This window comes from Drosophila ananassae, chromosome XL (assembly GCF_017639315.1).
Source record: "Drosophila ananassae strain 14024-0371.13 chromosome XL, ASM1763931v2, whole genome shotgun sequence".
Taxonomy (NCBI): domain Eukaryota; kingdom Metazoa; phylum Arthropoda; class Insecta; order Diptera; family Drosophilidae; genus Drosophila; species Drosophila ananassae.
The window spans coordinates 5,433,875-5,451,776 of record NC_057931.1 but is presented as its reverse complement, the minus strand read 5'-3'; the positions used below and the strand labels follow the sequence as shown (position 1 = coordinate 5,451,776).

Genomic DNA, 17,902 nt, shown 5'->3' with positions numbered 1-17,902 from the left:
GCCATAAAACAGCTGAAATGGCACCTGCCAATGGAAGGGAGTGAAAATTCCATTGAAATTGAGTAGGAGCGAAAAAAAAGCGCAGCGCAGGAGAGAAATTACGACGTCTGCAGGTGCAGCAGCGAAGCGAAAATAGCCCGGATACTGATACTGAGTGAATATGCATGGATGTTGAGTGAAATCAGCGTAGAAGCCACGGCAGCCAAAGGAGCCACAGCGTTTGATCCAAAACCAAGTCGAATCGGAATCGGAGCTGGAAGGCGATAAAGCGGCTCAGCCAGCAACAACACCAACAACAACAACAACACTTTGCCAAAGGAAAGTGTGCGATTGTGTCTCAGTGCCTGTGTGTGTGTGAGCCAGCCCCCGTACCTGTGCCTCACTTTGTGTTTGTGTTTGTGTGCTAGTGGAAGCTCGGAGAGCAAGAGAGCGAGAGAGCGCGTGAAAGCCAGAGCGAGAGAGAGCGGGAAAGGGAGAGAGAGAGAGAGAGAGAAAGGGATTCCGATTCCGATTCCCGATTATCCCAGAAAATCCGTAGAAAAAAAAATAAAAAAAATTAAGGAGCCATGTCTTCGAACAGGACCACAGAAGCCACCGCCACAGATGCCAACAGCTCCACGCCAGCTACCGCCAACACCAATAACGCCTCTACGGCCAATAGCTCCTCCACCAACAACACCAACAACACCACAACCACAACCAACAACAACAACACCAACAACAATGGCACCACACAAAACCAGAACTCCAGCAACAACATGAGCAGTCCCACAGCGACAGGCAAGCCCCATGGCGGCCACACGGCCGTCAATACCAAGGAGCGCGTAGTGGACTCCGTACCGTTCCCGCCCAGCCACAAGCTGACGCTCGCCGAGGTCTTTGACTCGCGAACCGGTAAGCCCAACCACGAGCTGCTCAAGCAACACTTCATTCTGGAGGGCAGGATCGAGGAGGCGCCCGCCCTGAAGATAATCCAAGAGGGTGCCGCATTGCTGCGCCAGGAGAAGACCATGATCGACATTGAGGCGCCGGTGACGGTGTGCGGGGACATACACGGGCAGTTCTATGACCTGATGAAGCTGTTCGAGGTGGGAGGCTCGCCGGCCACCACCAAGTATCTCTTCCTCGGCGACTATGTGGACCGGGGATACTTCAGCATCGAGTGCGTGCTGTATCTGTGGTCGCTGAAGATCAGCTATCCGCAGACGCTGTTCCTGCTGCGCGGCAACCACGAGTGCCGGCACCTGACCGAGTACTTCACCTTCAAGCAGGAGTGCAAGATCAAGTACTCGGAGCGCGTCTATGACGCGTGCATGGACGCGTTCGACTGCCTGCCGCTGGCGGCGCTGATGAACCAGCAGTTCCTCTGCGTGCACGGCGGCCTCTCGCCGGAGATCCACGAGCTGGAGGATATCAGGCGGCTGGATAGGTTCAAGGAGCCGCCGGCCTTCGGGCCCATGTGCGACCTGCTGTGGTCCGATCCGCTGGAGGACTTTGGCAACGAGAAGAACTCGGACTTCTACACGCACAACTCGGTGCGCGGGTGCTCGTACTTCTACAGCTACGCCGCCTGCTGCGACTTCCTGCAGAACAACAACCTGCTGTCGATCATCCGGGCGCACGAGGCGCAGGACGCCGGCTACCGCATGTACCGGAAGAGCCAGACCACCGGCTTCCCCTCGCTGATCACCATCTTCTCGGCGCCCAACTATCTCGACGTGTACAACAACAAGGCGGCGGTGCTCAAGTACGAGAACAACGTGATGAACATCCGGCAGTTCAACTGCTCGCCCCACCCCTACTGGCTGCCCAACTTCATGGACGTGTTCACCTGGTCGCTGCCGTTCGTCGGCGAGAAGGTCACCGAGATGCTGGTCAACGTCCTGAACATCTGCTCCGACGACGAGCTCATGACCGAGGAGAGCGAGGAGCCGCTGTCCGACGACGAGGCGGCGCTGCGCAAGGAGGTCATCCGGAACAAGATCCGGGCCATCGGCAAGATGGCGCGCGTCTTCTCCGTGCTCCGCGAGGAGTCCGAGTCGGTCCTGCAGCTGAAGGGCCTGACGCCGACGGGCGCCCTGCCCCTCGGCGCCCTCTCCGGCGGCAAGCAGTCATTGAAGAACGCGATGCAGGGCTTCTCGCCCAACCACAAGATCACCTCCTTTGCGGAGGCCAAGGGCCTGGATGCGGTCAACGAGCGGATGCCCCCGCGTCGGGATCAGCCGCCCACACCCAGCGAGGATCACCACAGCCAGCAGTCGGCCAGCGGCAACAATGGAGCGGGCCATGGGTAAGCTGGGACTCCCTCGATGCCAGCTAGCGATTGGAGGAGAAACTGCAATTGGCCCCGAAACTGGAAGGAGCAGCGGAGTGGAGTGGAGTGGAGGCGACACAAAGAACACCAACCCGTGGGGGGGGACAGGGGGGGTAATGAATACCTTAATTAAGCTTAAAGTGGCAGAGCAACAACTTAATCCAATACTAAAACCGATTCTATTTCTAAGTAAACTGCAGGCAAGTCTGCTCCAGCTCCCAAGCGTCCGGGACGCAGCCTACCAGCTTCCTACCAGGATACCCGTAGTCTGGATGCCCGGATTTTCGGATATCCGGATTCCCAAGCACTAGTTACAAAAAAAGAGAAGATAAATTTGTTTAAAAAAAGAAAAAAGGAAGGCGCGCGCACATTGGATATTAGGATTATGTGTGTGGCATACTTTTTGGCGCGCCGGCCCCCGCAGGAGAAAGCGAAGAGATAGATGAAGAAGAAAAGAAAAGAAATTAATTCCCTTCTCTCGAGATGAAGAAGATCCAGATAAACCCCATAACCTAGGCTAAGATCTAATGTATAAACCGAAAAAACCGAAAACCGAAAAAAAACTGGGCTAAAGAATGAAGAATTGAAAAAAAAAATGAACAAAAAATGGAAAATCCCAAAAAAAAACAAAGTAATAATATTGAAAGAATAACTAACTAAAACCGAAATAGTGGAGCTAATTTGTTGAAAACAATTGTTAGCGGCGCCATTAGGAAGCATATTATACATATGATCTAGAGATATCCTTGGAGATCCTTGCTATAAAAAAAAATGAAAGAAAAAACATACAAAGTTTGAAACAATTTGCAATATGTGCCGCAATAGTCCGTAAATGTTCCTTATACGAATTAAATATTGAAACAAGAGAGTTTATTATTATTTTTTTTTTTATTAAATATATATATATATATATGTATAATTGTTGCATAATCTTTGGAATTAATATGTTACATATTATGACTGTGTGTTTTATCATTTGCTTGGCTAACAACAAGAATAAGATTTAATTAATTATACCATTTAAAAATGCATTTTAAAAAACAAAAACAAAAAAATACACAGAGAGAGGAGCGAGAAGTTTACCATTTAAATAGCAAATCAAATATTTACCTAATAAACTACCATGTATACATTAAATAACGTATATTATAATATATTCCTGTGTGTAAATTGAATCAATTAATTTACCAAAAACTAATATTTTTTCCCATTCAAAAAAAAAAGAATCTAAAAGAAAGATTATTATGTAATTTGAAAATTATAAATGAAAATGAAAATGAAAAGCAAATAATGATGTATTTAAGTAAGTATATAAGAAGAAAGGCGAGGAAACTGTGGATTTCAGAGATCAATTCAATGATGGCAATCAATTTCTCAATATTTATCCCCCTCGCCCTGTGGTGTATAGTTCGAGTTCTCCAGATATCCAGAATATCACCTATCGAATCAAAATATATATATATATATATATATATGATCACATACATGCCTGCAAGAAATGCCTTCAACCAGGACACTTATCAAAGAATACACCTTAATATTATTATTATTATTATTATAATTATTATTATTATTATACAAGATAATGCTGTACTTTGCTTCAACTCTGCATTGCATGAACTTGAAACCACATATTTATACAGATATATAATATATATATTATATATAAAAAAAAGAGTTGACATTGGTAAACCATATTAGTTCTTAGTGATCTATGCACGTATCGTAAATGAGAAAAAACAAACAACCTACCATTACAAATTATTTCAAATCGTAGCTAATGGAAACAAATCAGAGGGACAGTACTGGAGGAGGATGGAGTTTAGCTTTTATACGAAACTAGAACAACATTTACTTAACTAATTGACAAAAAAAAAAAGAAGGAAAAACCAACTAGAACTCATGAATGGAGGACATTTTTTTTAATCGACAAAACAAAAGCCCAACAATTATATATACTATTAATATTGCAACACGAGATCGAGAAACAGTGTTTAATTTTTAATGTTTCCGTTTTCTCTCTATAGTTAAAAGAAAATAACTAAAACAAAAAAAAATTGTTAAAAAAATAAGAAAAGAAAACTGTTGAATCGCAAATATTTAGTTAGTACTGAAGTGAAGCTAAAAAAGTTACAATAGTCAAGAGAAACACCAAAGAAACATCCAGAAATATATGGTAAAGTATTATTATAGACGATGGAAGAGTTATATTTCCGAATAACTCGCTTAGTTCCCTCAAAGATATAACTCTCTAAACCTAGACAAGAAAAAAATTAAGGAATATTTCAAATAATCTACACGGGGGAAGTGAACATTTTGATAATATATCAAGACCAGAGATATACAAACTTACGGATCCATTCGACATTAAATATATATATATATATTATGATAAAAAAAATTAAAAAAAACAAACAAGCAAAATCAAAAGAAGGTACGACAGACGGCAGCATGGTACATATAGTACATACCTACAAATATAAGACATTTCGCCTCTTAAAGCAATTATAAAGATAACAAAATGAGTAACGTTTATTATATTATTAAATTATACATACATATACATACTATATAAACGGAATAAAATAAATCAGCAGCAATCTTTCCATTTTATGGCTGTGGGCTTAATTTTTTTGTTAGTTTTCTATTTCAGTTTATAGTATTCTTATTCTTTTACTATTTTTTAAACTTTGCCGCTTAGTGTTGGTAAAGCTCAGCTTAAAGCTAGCCTTAGATATCGCACTGCATACGATAGGCTGTCTATCGATAGTTGCGAGCCTCCGGCTAGGCGGCCCATCTCTAATCGCTTACTGTTTTGTATGTATGTGTGTGTGCGTGTGTGGGTCGCTGCCGTGTTTTTGTGCCGCCGCAAAAAATCGAAATTAAAAGTGTTTGCTGTTGCCCAACGACCGCAATTTTGGCAATTATAAATTATTAGTTATCACACGGAGTAACCAAAGAGACCAGATCATCCCAAGGAGGGCGGCGTGCAGTGGTAAAACGGTAGGAAAATCGCTGATGGGAGAAAACAAATGTTTCGTCAATTTGTGCGGATAGGTGGCAACACCAGGGGGCCGGCGCTGCCATCATTCCACCAGTGTTGGAAAAAACACAGTGTGGCACTGATATTTTGGATATATTATCAACAATCCTACAGTTTCTGGCGTGACGGCAGCCAAACACCAAACACAACATTTGTTTTCCTCTCTTCGCTCTCTCCGCCACTGGCTCATCCCGCCCGTTGCTCTCTTATCCTTTTGTTATTCTTTTTTTTTTGGTATTCTTTCCGTGTGTGTTCGCTTATCAAAAAAAATATAGGAGACAACGCGCCAACACCCACAGTAGCAGCAGCAGCAGCAGAGAGCAGAAGCAGCAGCAGCAGCAGAGAAGCCGCCGTGGAAGACAGAGCTCCGTTTTCCAGTTCCTCCTCCGGTAACGAGTCCTTTGGAACATGGACAGCAAGGGTCGCAATGTCATTGTCTGTGATAACGGCACAGGGGTAAGATAACAATAATAGAATAGAAACCACTCCCCTCCCTCTCCCTCTCCCTCCCTGCGGCGTGACACACATTCTCCAGCAGAGCCGCTTTTTCCCTTCATTTCTTTTTCTTTTTTTTCTTTTCTTTTTTTTTTTTGCACTTCTTGCGGGCGTTGACGTCGCCGCTGCAGGAGGCAATTGTTGTTGTTGTTGTTGCTGATGTTGCAGTGGCAGATGGAGCTACTCTTCTTCTTGTTTAGCTTTGGAGCAGCTCCATGGTTTAGTCATTGTTACAAACGATCGTGTATTACTCACCGATTCGACAGTTACGCATACTCGCACACACACACACACACACACACACACTCATGAGCCATAAAAGCAAAGAGACCACCAATACACTGAAAAAAAGTGATTCCAAAAGAGCGAAAAACAACAACAACAGCAGAGTGGCACTACCCGGCCATTCCAACCTCCAGTTCTTATCGCAAAAGCTGAAAAAAATTTTGTGTTTTGTGATTACGGCTCTGTTTCGATAAGAGTTCGATAAACCAAAGAAAGCAGGCACTCAGAAAAAAAAGACTGTTTTTTAGCTTAATTAGCAGGCTGTTATTTTCGGGGGAATCCCCTAAAAATTATTTGTTTTTTTGTTGAAAAGTTTTCGAAACAGATTTTTTGACAAAATATGTTTCAGAAAGAGCTTTAAAGTTGGAAATTTAAAAATAATAAGTAGTTCTATTATTGTTTTAGTTTTAAAAATATAAATTATAATTTTTTCAAGTGTATCAACCGACTTAGTCACTAAAATACTTAATGAGTAATCAAGGCAGTTCGAAAAATTGATTATTTCTCAATGAAATGTGTGTTTCTAATGAAAAAAAATGTTAAATAATTTTTAAAGTTTAATTCTTACCCAAAAAAAAGTAACAATTTTCATTGCACTTGTAGATCTTTGGTAAACAAACACAACACAGTCTAGAGTCTATAGTTTATAGTTTATAGCCCAGATTCTTTAGCCCAGACTTTTAAACAAACTCCCACTAGATGGGAGAACTTGAAATTCCTTTCGATATTTTTATTTCCCAGGCTAGGGTGTCGAGTTCAAGCAACTATTTATGAAAAATAATACTAATCCCAGCACTTTTGTTTCTCATTTCAGTTCGTCAAGTGCGGATATGCCGGCAGCAATTTCCCCGCCCACATTTTCCCCTCGATGGTGGGGCGACCGATCATCAGGGCGGTGAACAAAATCGGGGACATCGAAGTGAAGGTATGATCCATCGTATTCGCCAATTTGAAGGACACTTAAGGACATTATTCGAATACAACATACAACACACAACATGAAATATAAGACACACCACCAACACAGGCCACCAAAATCCATGAAAATGCCATGCCATATCCATAATATTATCATTTGGTCGATGTATCTTGTATCCATGACTAGTTAGAGCCTAGAGATCATCATAATAGCATTATATCACGAATCACAGACATCTTTCTGTCAATTAGTGTGGCATATATATCTATTTAATATTATGATTTTGTTCTTAATCAACCATTCCATCATTCCACCATTCATAATTTCATATTATTTCTTTCGTCACTGGAATCTGTCACTACTCTCACCCTCACATTCTTGCATTCTTCTGCTTGAGTTGCATATATAGCATTGGTCTCGGGTGTAAATGGGTCTCAGATCAGATTGAAATGGAACTACCTCCTAGAAACTATCAAAAAAGGATGCTCTAAGAAGGAGACCGGAGACCGCCAGGCCATTGAGCTTTGTTTCTTCTAGTGCATCAGTCCTATATACCCACATACATACCCTATATCTATGGCTATGCAATAGATCCTTATTAGCGGTTTAGTTTCCCGATTTTCCGATTTTCCGATTAGTTTCCTTTCATTTAGACAAGAACAACAACAAACGGAACCAAAAACCAAAAGAATACCCAAAAAAAAAAATACAAAATCCTATTAAGAAACTTAAAATATTGACTCTTTCTGTTCTTCTTTTCAAAATATATTCTTATACATTTTTCTGTTCTTTTTTTACATATATATATATATTGTTTTTGAAAACAAATATTTTGCAGGATTTACATGTCGATGTAAGTCAAGTTTTTATAGTTTAAAACCAAAGAAAAAACCAAAATCCAAAACTATCCACTTAGAAAATTAATCCACCAAGCCAAGGTTAAATAATAAAAATTGATATTTCAAAAATAATTACACACAGATATGAGACACGCTTGAAAATATATATTTTTTTGGAAAATTTTGAAATGAAATTAATTAATTAATTAAGTCTAGTTAAAGCTGCGCACTTAGAACTATAATTAAAACTATAATTAATCGTTAAATGTTCACATTTTTCACTTAGTTGTTTGCCTTGAATATTTTTTTTATCCCAAACTACTTGCTAATTGTATTTTTTAAATATAAAAACTAAATCTTTTTTCGGGGCGTGTTGTCTTTAAATCTTAAAAGAACTGAAAACTTAAGAATTACAATTTTTAAATGAAAAAAAAAATATATAATTTTTGTTATTCAATCTTTATTCCTTTATTTTTCCCAAAAAAAAAAAGAGAAAAGAATAATATTTTATTTAACTGCTTAACTCCTGTTTTGTTTTGTTGTGTTTTTTGTTGTATATACATATGTATATACTATATATTGTTGTTGTTGTTATTGTTAATTGTTTATTATTTATTAACGATGCTTTTTCAAATGCATGCCCACTTTTTTAATTATAACATTTGTATTTAGCACGATCTCAGTGTTTTTTGCTTACTGTCCCCCCGAAAACAAGGATCTATGGAGAACTAGGTGTTTGAGGATCTTCAAATCAAGATTTTTAATTTAATTTTATCTTAGTTTAGCTAAAAAATGTAATTTTTTAATAGAAAAATGACAGTTTGACAAGTGATGACAGTCTTTTGCAGACATGTTCGCTCTTGTTAAGCGATGACACCGTACATCGATAACAGTATTGTCGATAAATCCAAGGAATAATTGCCATCCCTAAACGCTTCTTCTCCCAGACTCCCCCCCCTAGCCACTTGTTGTTTGTCTAGCCTAGTTTAGTTTGTTTGTTTTATGTTTTTTTTTTTATGACTGTTTTTGTGTGCGCCTCACCCCCTGTGAATGTCCAAAAACCAAATGAAAAAATAATTAATAACAACTAACGCCTCATTAAGCCAAAAAAAAAAAATAATAAAAATAAATAAAAGCCCGCCTGGAATCCCGAATCCGATCCTAAATCCAATTACCGAATTATCCATGCGACCAATCAATCCTTACACAATCTGACCAACGAATTTCCAGGATCTGATGGTCGGCGATGAGGCGTCACAGCTGCGATCCCTGCTCGAGGTCTCCTACCCGATGGAGAACGGTGTCGTACGAAACTGGGAGGACATGTGCCACGTCTGGGACTATACCTTCGGCCCCAAAAAGATGGACATCGATCCAACGAACACAAAAATCCTGCTAACAGAGCCGCCCATGAATCCTACGAAGAATCGCGAAAAAATGATCGAGGTGAGTTGTTCTATTGATATTTGATTCTATGTCTTCTAATCCGCTTCCTCTCCGCCGGCAGGTGATGTTTGAAAAGTATGGCTTCGATTCCACGTACATTGCCATCCAGGCTGTGCTAACGCTATACGCCCAGGGTCTCATCTCCGGCGTGGTGGTGGACTCCGGTGACGGTGTAACGCACATTTGTCCCGTCTACGAGGAGTTCGCCCTGCCCCATCTGACGCGGAGATTGGATATTGCTGGTCGCGACATCACCCGGTACTTGATAAAGGTCTGTCCATGATCCTTTGATCCTTTTGAACTTATGAATTCTAATTATCCTTATTTTTAGCTGCTTCTGCTGCGTGGTTATGCCTTCAATCATTCCGCTGACTTCGAAACGGTGCGCATCATGAAGGAGAAGCTCTGCTACATTGGCTACGACATCGAAATGGAACAGCGATTGGCCCTGGAGACGACGGTCCTGGTGGAGTCCTACACACTGCCCGACGGTCGGGTAATCAAAGTCGGTGGCGAGCGATTCGAGGCACCCGAAGCACTATTCCAGCCGCATCTGATCAATGTTGAGGGTCCTGGCATTGCGGAATTGGTCTTCAATACGATCCAGGCGGCAGATATTGATATACGGCCAGAGCTATACAAGCACATAGTCCTCTCTGGTGGCTCCACCATGTATCCGGGTCTGCCCAGTCGACTGGAGCGAGAGATCAAGCAGCTTTATCTGGAACGAGTACTCAAAAACGACACGGAAAAACTTGCGGTAGAATATATGGATATAAAAATAATGGGGAAATTCATTTATAAATATATTATTATTTTAGAAATTCAAAATACGCATCGAGGATCCGCCACGGCGCAAGGATATGGTCTTCATTGGCGGCGCCGTGCTGGCGGAGGTAACGAAGGATCGCGACGGCTTCTGGATGTCCAAGCAGGAGTATCAGGAGCAGGGCCTGAAAGTATTGCAAAAGCTCCAAAAGATCAGTGTTTAGAAAAGGATACAGAAAGAGAGATAGAGAGAGAGAGAGGAGGAGAGCGAGGACACTTGCAACCGGTGGGATGAGATGATGTTGAAGACGAGAATGAACAATTGTAGCAATTCCTTTTTGGCTAGTTTGTATAAGTTGAAAAATTTTCAGTTTCGCGTGTAATGTACTATTTTTTTATGTGTGCCTGTGTGTGTCTGTGAGAGTGCTATTGCGTGTGTATGAGTGTGTAAGAGTCCTTTTGTTGTCCGCTTCCCAGTTTTGATATTTTGAACTCTACTATCCCCAGCCTAATGAAAAATGTAATGTTTCTTTCGCTGCCTGAACAGCGCTAAAAAAAAAAACGAAAATAGTAACAAATATGCCGCCTAAATTGTGTCAACTGCATTATTATATATATTTAAATGATTATTAATATTTACGATTAAAGCCTAAATTCCCCGTTCTAATTACACACTATACAATTTATACACATAAATACATATATATATATATATGTGAACTTTCCCCGCTATATATATTTTTGTAAAACGCAAACTGTTTCTTTTCATTTGAAGCGATTATTTGAGTATTTTCACCTTAAGTATTAACTAGGCCAAGTCCTGCGATTCTAAATCGTGTGCGAGAACAGGAAAGGAAGAGAATAGTGTTGCACAGCACCCAATTAGAAAGAGATAGAGTGCGGAGTGCGAGTGCTAGAGAGTGTGAGTGTTGGAAGTTATCCTGCTTTTGTTGTGCCTCCAGAGATAAGTGAAAAAAGTATAAGAGAAAACATCTCCATATAAGAGAAAAAGTATAAAAAATATATTAAATGCGATTAATCGACTTTAACCCAAGATTGCCCCAAGATGTAAGCCTATAAACTAGACAAGTCAGAAATCAGATGCATTTAATTTGTCGCCTTCATAAAAATCCAATTAATATCTTCCGATCTGTTGGGTAGAGAGTGTTCCAATTTTGATTTCCGCCTATTTTTTCTAGTTAGTTGCAATTTCGATGATTGTTTATTTTTTTTTTTGGGCAAAGCAGACCTATTAAACACCTGCGAAACTATCTGCATACGAATATATATATATATATATATATATGGTATATATTATGTGTGGACAAGGAGAGTGTGGTATGCCAATTATATAAGTAAATGCAATAAACGTAATTATGTGTATGATGTATACTGTACTGTAGTCTAAAGCTGAATCATAAACGACTTGGTTTTTTTTTTACCAACTAAAAAAACAAAAGAATCACAATAAAACAAAAAAAAACAGAGAAATATAAATAGCTTGTTTTATAATTATGACCTTGATTAGGAAACAAAAAAAACCCATTACTGGAGAAAGTAAATCAATTTATAGCCTTAGTTGGCTAAAAAAAGGCGTTGCACTCATTCTGATTGCAATTTTGGCTCTAATCCTAATCAGCCGCGGCACTCCCAATTCATTTTTTAGATAACGAGTCATTGAAAAAAACACAAAAGCATCAAGTCAAGTGCCATAAAGGCCATCTAAACAAAATGGAACAAAGCCAAACAAAAAATAAGGATAAGTGGGGAAGCTCTCGAGTCATCCAGGAGGGGATCTACGAGGGTTAGAGGTTAGTATGGGGTATGGATATCCTTTTAATCCTTTAAACAATTAATTTTTAACATTTTTTACTAAATTCTAGGAAAGATGGAACATAATTTGAACAAAAAATCATAGAAGATACTACAGATGTCTAAAAATATATGGCTGTGATCCTGGAAATGGTGCATAGCTCCGATTGCTCAAGGACACTGGCTGGAGGACGGTGTAGTTGTTCAGAAGGATGCCTCTAAAGAAGACTCTCCTTGGAAACGAGGTTGCCATGTCGTAGCTGATTTCCTGTCACTTGTAGTCCAGTTTTTGCCTCTCACCTGGGGAAATGCAACCCTCCTTAGTTCCTTAGTCTCCTCCTCAATGAGAAAGGTTAAGGACTTAGATTTTATGACTTACCCCATCAAAATATTTACACGGTTCCTGTGATTTATGATCCCCAATATGCCCCCGTTTCGCACCTGAAATCGTTCTCCAATCTGCGTCTCGGTCTCCGGCTCCGTCTCCGTATCCGTCCGAGTGTCTGGTGATTGGCCAGATAAGAAGCCTTTTGTTTACAGCCCCTTGTGGTCAGTTTTGTTTTCGGCCATTCAGTTGGAAAAACGACGCACTATGGCTAGCATATGGCACTGGATACTCCCGATCGTGCTCCTCGGATTGCCTTCCATCCGAGCGGAGTACGGCGATCTGGCTGGCAACTGGCTGGTGGATTTTGGCCAGAAGGACCTAATACTCTCGGAGAAGGAGAGCCACCCACTGGAGCTTCATATATATAATGTACAGATTAAGGATCCGGATGCGGATTTTAGATTCCTGATCTACTCAGAGGACGAGGCCAGGGCATCTGCCTCGCTTACCATTACCAAGGATCAATTCGACGACTTGGGCAGCTGGCGAGGATCGGTGACAGTGACTGGCATACGGTTTGGTTACAGCTCCCTGAAGGTCACCCTTGAGGGAGGAACTGAACCGGAAACCTATCCGGACAACCTGCCCATTTCCGTCCTGAGATCGCGAGTGGTGGACGAAAGGGTGACCACATATGTCTCCGCTGCCCTCGCCCTGCTGATGTTCCTCAATCTGGGCACTGTCCTGGATCTCCACCGGCTGGCGGGGATTGTGTGCCGGCCAGTGGGTCCGGTGGTGGGCGTGGTCAGTCGTTATGTGATAATGCCCGGTCTGGGCTTTGGTCTGGGTCGTGCCCTCTGGCCGGGGCAATGGCCCCTCCAGCTGGCCCTGTTCTACACGGCCTTGGCGCCCAGCGGCGGATTGGCCAATGTCTGCACCGTTTTCTGTAAAGGAAACCTCAATCTTTCGGTGGCCACTACCACCATCAATAGTCTCCTGGCACTGGCCTTCTTGCCCATTTGGATCATGGTTCTGGGCCGGCTGCTCTACGACGACGACGATCTGGAAGTGCCCTTTGGCCAGATATCTGGAGGAGCTGCTGCACTGGTCGCCTGTGTGGCCATCGGAGTCCTCCTGCGACTGTGTGTGCCGAAAACCACCAGGTTCATCTTTCGGTTCCTCAAACCGCTCTCCGTGGTGCTCAGCTTGTGCCTCGTGGGGCTGACTGTGGGTCTCAATTGGTTCGTCTTCGAGGAGTTCACCTGGCAGGTGAGTAGATTATTCTTTTCTGACAATATGACATGACTAATGCATGTCCTTTAATCCTTTAGGTCCTGGTAGCAGCCATCTCGCTCCCTTTGGCCGGCTACCTGGCCACCTACCTGCTGTCGAAGCTCCTCTGCCGCTCCGCCACCGACGCCCTGACCCTGGCCGTGGAGACCAGTGTCCTCAACATGACCATGCCCATTGTCCTGCTGCAGTCCAGCCAGTTGGAGCAGCCCCAGCTGGACCTTGTCCTGGTGATGCCCATCACCGCTTCTCTGGTCTCCCTCGTCCTATTCCTCCTGTTCTACATTGTTCGCCGATGCCTGGGCTGGAATGTGAGGCAGGACGAAGAGGCCTTTGACCACAAGCAGCTGATGGCAGCCGCGGAGCAGGAAGACGACGGTCCTCACTACGAGCGCCCATAAAAGTAGGCCACACTCTGGGCCATCCTGTAGGAATATTTTATATTTTGGAAAATCTCTATTAAATACTTTATTATAATTAAGAAAAAATATCAAGCTCTTTTGTGATCGGGGAACTAAGTACCTCCTTTCCTTATTAACAATATTCTTTAAATATGGTTTATTAATTTTTCGATTTTTTCCCAAGGGGTACCCCTATAAAATGCTGCGTTTTCGCAGTATCCCCACTTCGGCCCCTTCCGATATGCATATCGCTGCCAAATCATATCCGATCTGGAAATAGTGTACAGTTCTGTGATCAGGGAACTGAGTAGCTCATTTCCTCATTCAAATCATTGCTTAAATATGGTTTTTCAATTTTTCGATTTTTTCCCAAGGGGTACCCCTATAAAATGCTGCGTTTTCGCAGTATCCCCACTTCGGCCCCTTCCGATATGCATATCGCTGCCAAATCATATCCGATCTGGAAATAGTGTACAGTTCTGTGATCAGGGAACTGAGTAGCTCATTTCCTCATTCAAATCATTGCTTAAATATGGTTTTTCAATTTTTCGATTTTTTCCCAAGGGGTACCCCTATAAAATGCTGCGTTTTCGCAGTATCCCCACTTCGGCCCCTTCCGATGTGCATATCTCTGCCAAATCATATCCGATCTGGAAATAGTGTACAGTTCTGTGATCAGGGAACTGAGTAGCTCCTTTCCTTAATCAAATCATTGCCTAAATATGGTTTTTAAATTTTTCGATTTTTCCCAAGGGGTACCCCCATAAAATGCTGCGTTTTCGCAGTATCCCCACTTCGGCCCCTTCCGATGTGCATATCTCTGCCAAATCATATCCGATCTGGAAATAGTGTACAGTTCTGTGATCAGGGAACTGAGTAGCTCCTTTCCTTAATCAAATCATTGCCTAAATATGGTTTTTAAATTTTTCGATTTTTCCCAAGGGGTACCCCCATAAAATGCTGCGTTTTCGCAGTATCCCCACTTCGGCCCCTTCCGATGTGCATATCTCTGCCAAATCATATCCGATCTGGAAATAGTGTACAGTTCTGTGATCAGGGAACTGAGTAGCTCATTTTCTCATTCAAATCATTGCTTAAATATGGTTTTTCAATTTTTCGATTTTTTCCCAAGGGGTACCCCTATAAAATGCTGCATTTTCGCAGTATCCCCACGTTGGCCCCTTCCGATGTGCATATCTCTGCCCAATCATATCCGATCTGGAAAAAGTATACAGTTCTGTGATCAGGGAACTGAGTAGCTCATTTCCTCATTCAAATCATTGCTTAAATATGGTTTTTCAATTTTTCGATTTTTTCCCAAGGGGTACCCCTATAAAATGCTGCGTTTTCGCAGTATCCCCACTTCGGCCCCTTCCGATGTGCATATCTCTGCCAAATCATATCCGATCTGGAAATAGTGTACAGTTCTGTGATCAGGGAACTGAGTAGCTCCTTTCCTCAATCAAATCATTGCCTAAATATGGTTTTTAAATTTTTCGATTTTTCCCAAGGGGTACCCCCATAAAATGCTGCGTTTTCGCAGTATCCCCACTTCGGCCCCTTCCGATGTGCATATCTCTGCCAAATCATATCCGATCTGGAAATAGTGTACAGTTCTGTGATCAGGGAACTGAGTAGCTCCTTTCCTTAATCAAATCATTGCCTAAATATGGTTTTTAAATTTTTCGATTTTTCCCAAGGGGTACCCCCATAAAATGCTGCGTTTTCGCAGTATCCCCACTTCGGCCCCTTCCGATGTGCATATCTCTGCCAAATCATATCCGATCTGGAAATAGTGTACAGTTCTGTGATCAGGGAACTGAGTAGCTCCTTTCCTTAATCAAATCATTGCCTAAATATGGTTTTTAAATTTTTCGATTTTTCCCAAGGGGTACCCCCATAAAATGCTGCGTTTTCGCAGTATCCCCACTTCGGCCCCTTCCGATGTGCATATCTCTGCCAAATCATATCCGATCTGGAAATAGTGTACAGTTCTGTGATCAGGGAACTGAGTAGCTCCTTTCCTCAATCAAATCATTGCCTAAATATGGTTTTTAAATTTTTCGATTTTTTCCCAAGGGGTACCCCCATAAAATGCTGCGTTTTCGCAGTATCCCCACTTCGGCCCCTTCCGATATGCATATCGCTGCCAAATCATATCCGATCTGGAAATAGTGTACAGTTCTGTGATCAGGGAACTGAGTAGCTCATTTCCTCATTTAAAATATTGCCTAAATATGGTTTTTTAATTTTTCGATTTTTTCCCAAGGGGTACCCCTATAAAATGCTGCGTTTTCGCAGTATCCCCACTTCGGCCCCTTCCGATGTGCATAGCTCTGCCAAATCATATCCGATCTGGAAATAGTGTACAGTTCTGTGATCAGGGAACTGAGTAGCTCCTTTCCTTAATCAAATCATTGCCTAAATATGGTTTTTAAATTTTTCGATTTTTCCCAAGGGGTACCCCCATAAAATGCTGCGTTTTCGCAGTATCCCCACTTCGGCCCCTTCCGATGTGCATATCTCTGCCAAATCATATCCGATCTGGAAATAGTGTACAGTTCTGTGATCAGGGAACTGAGTAGCTCATTTTCTCATTCAAATCATTGCTTAAATATGGTTTTTCAATTTTTCGATTTTTTCCCAAGGGGTACCCCTATAAAATGCTGCATTTTCGCAGTATCCCCACGTTGGCCCCTTCCGATGTGCATATCTCTGCCCAATCATATCCGATCTGGAAAAAGTATACAGTTCTGTGATCAGGGAACTGAGTAGCTCCTTTCCTCAATCAAATCATTGCCTAAATATGGTTTTTAAATTTTTCGATTTTTTCCCAAGGGGTACCCCCATAAAATGCTGCGTTTTCGCAGTATCCCCACTTCGGCCCCTTCCGATATGCATATCGCTGCCAAATCATATCCGATCTGGAAATAGTGTACAGTTCTGTGATCAGGGAACTGAGTAGCTCATTTCCTCATTTAAAATATTGCCTAAATATGGTTTTTTAATTTTTCGATTTTTTCCCAAGGGGTACCCCTATAAAATGCTGCATTTTCGCAGTATCCCCACGTTGGCCCCTTCCGATGTGCATATCTCTGCCAAATCATATCCGATCTGGAAAAAGGGGACAGTTCTGTGATCAGGGAACTGAGTAGCTCATTTCCTCATTTAAAACATTCCTTAAATATGGTTTTTAAATTTTTCGATTTTTTCCCAAGGGGTACCCCTATAAAATGCTGCGTTTTCGCAGTATCCCCACTTCGGCCCCTTCCGATATGCATATCGCTGCCAAATCATATCCGATCTGGAAATAGTGTACAGTTCTGTGATCAGGGAACTGAGTAGCTCATTTCCTCATTTAAAATATTGCCTAAATATGGTTTTTTAATTTTTCGATTTTTTCCCAAGGGGTACCCCTATAAAATGCTGCATTTTCGCAGTATCCCCACGTTGGCCCCTTCCGATGTGCATATCTCTGCCAAATCATATCCGATCTGGAAAAAGGGGACAGTTCTGTGATCAGGGAACTGAGTAGCTCATTTCCTCATTTAAAACATTCCTTAAATATGGTTTTTAAATTTTTCGATTTTTCCCAAGGGGTACCCCCATAAAATGCTGCGTTTTCGCAGTATCCCCACTTCGGCCCCTTCCGATGTGCATATCTCTGCCAAATCATATCCGATCTGGAAATAGTGTACAGTTCTGTGATCAGGGAACTGAGTAGCTCATTTCCTCATTTAAAATATTGCCTAAATATGGTTTTTTAATTTTTCGATTTTTTCCCAAGGGGTACCCCTATAAAATGCTGCATTTTCGCAGTATCCCCACGTTGGCCCCTTCCGATGTGCATATCTCTGCCCAATCATATCCGATCTGGAAAAAGTATACAGTTCTGTGATCAGGGAACTGAGTAGCTCATTTCCTCATTCAAATCATTGCTTAAATATGGTTTTTCAATTTTT

The 17,902-nt window shown here is 41.9% G+C and overlaps 3 protein-coding genes across 4 annotated transcripts; all 3 read left to right on the top strand.

Annotated features, from left to right (window-relative positions):
* The first annotated feature begins 562 nt into the window (after window positions 1-562).
* LOC6503488 (serine/threonine-protein phosphatase 2B catalytic subunit 2) lies at window positions 563-3,233 on the top strand. Its single transcript, XM_001964247.4, has one exon. The coding sequence runs from the start codon at window positions 567-569 to the stop codon at window positions 2,292-2,294; it is 1,728 nt and encodes a 575-aa protein (XP_001964283.2). The 5' UTR covers window positions 563-566; the 3' UTR covers window positions 2,295-3,233.
* Window positions 3,234-5,120: 1,887 nt separating this feature from the next.
* LOC6503489 (actin-related protein 2) lies at window positions 5,121-10,776 on the top strand. 2 transcript variants are annotated; one of them, XM_014905466.3, is made up of 8 exons: window positions 5,121-5,317; window positions 5,633-5,813; window positions 6,952-7,062; window positions 7,895-7,909; window positions 9,126-9,341; window positions 9,403-9,612; window positions 9,673-10,101; window positions 10,163-10,776. In XM_014905466.3, exons 2-8 carry the CDS (start codon window positions 5,766-5,768, stop codon window positions 10,331-10,333), a joined length of 1,200 nt encoding a protein of 399 aa, XP_014760952.1. In that variant the 5' UTR covers window positions 5,121-5,317; window positions 5,633-5,765; the 3' UTR covers window positions 10,334-10,776. The 2 variants fall into 2 exon arrangements, with proteins under 2 accessions (XP_014760952.1, XP_044572703.1); XM_044716768.1 differs by lacking the exon at window positions 7,895-7,909 and having other exon boundaries at window positions 5,122-5,317.
* An 875-nt stretch (window positions 10,777-11,651) lies between these two features.
* Window positions 11,652-14,027, top strand: LOC6503491 (P3 protein). The gene is made up of 3 exons (XM_001964245.4): window positions 11,652-11,920; window positions 11,993-13,518; window positions 13,581-14,027. Exons 2-3 carry the CDS (start codon window positions 12,514-12,516, stop codon window positions 13,938-13,940), a joined length of 1,365 nt encoding a protein of 454 aa, XP_001964281.1. The 5' UTR covers window positions 11,652-11,920; window positions 11,993-12,513; the 3' UTR covers window positions 13,941-14,027.
* The last annotated feature ends 3,875 nt before the right edge of the window (window positions 14,028-17,902 follow it).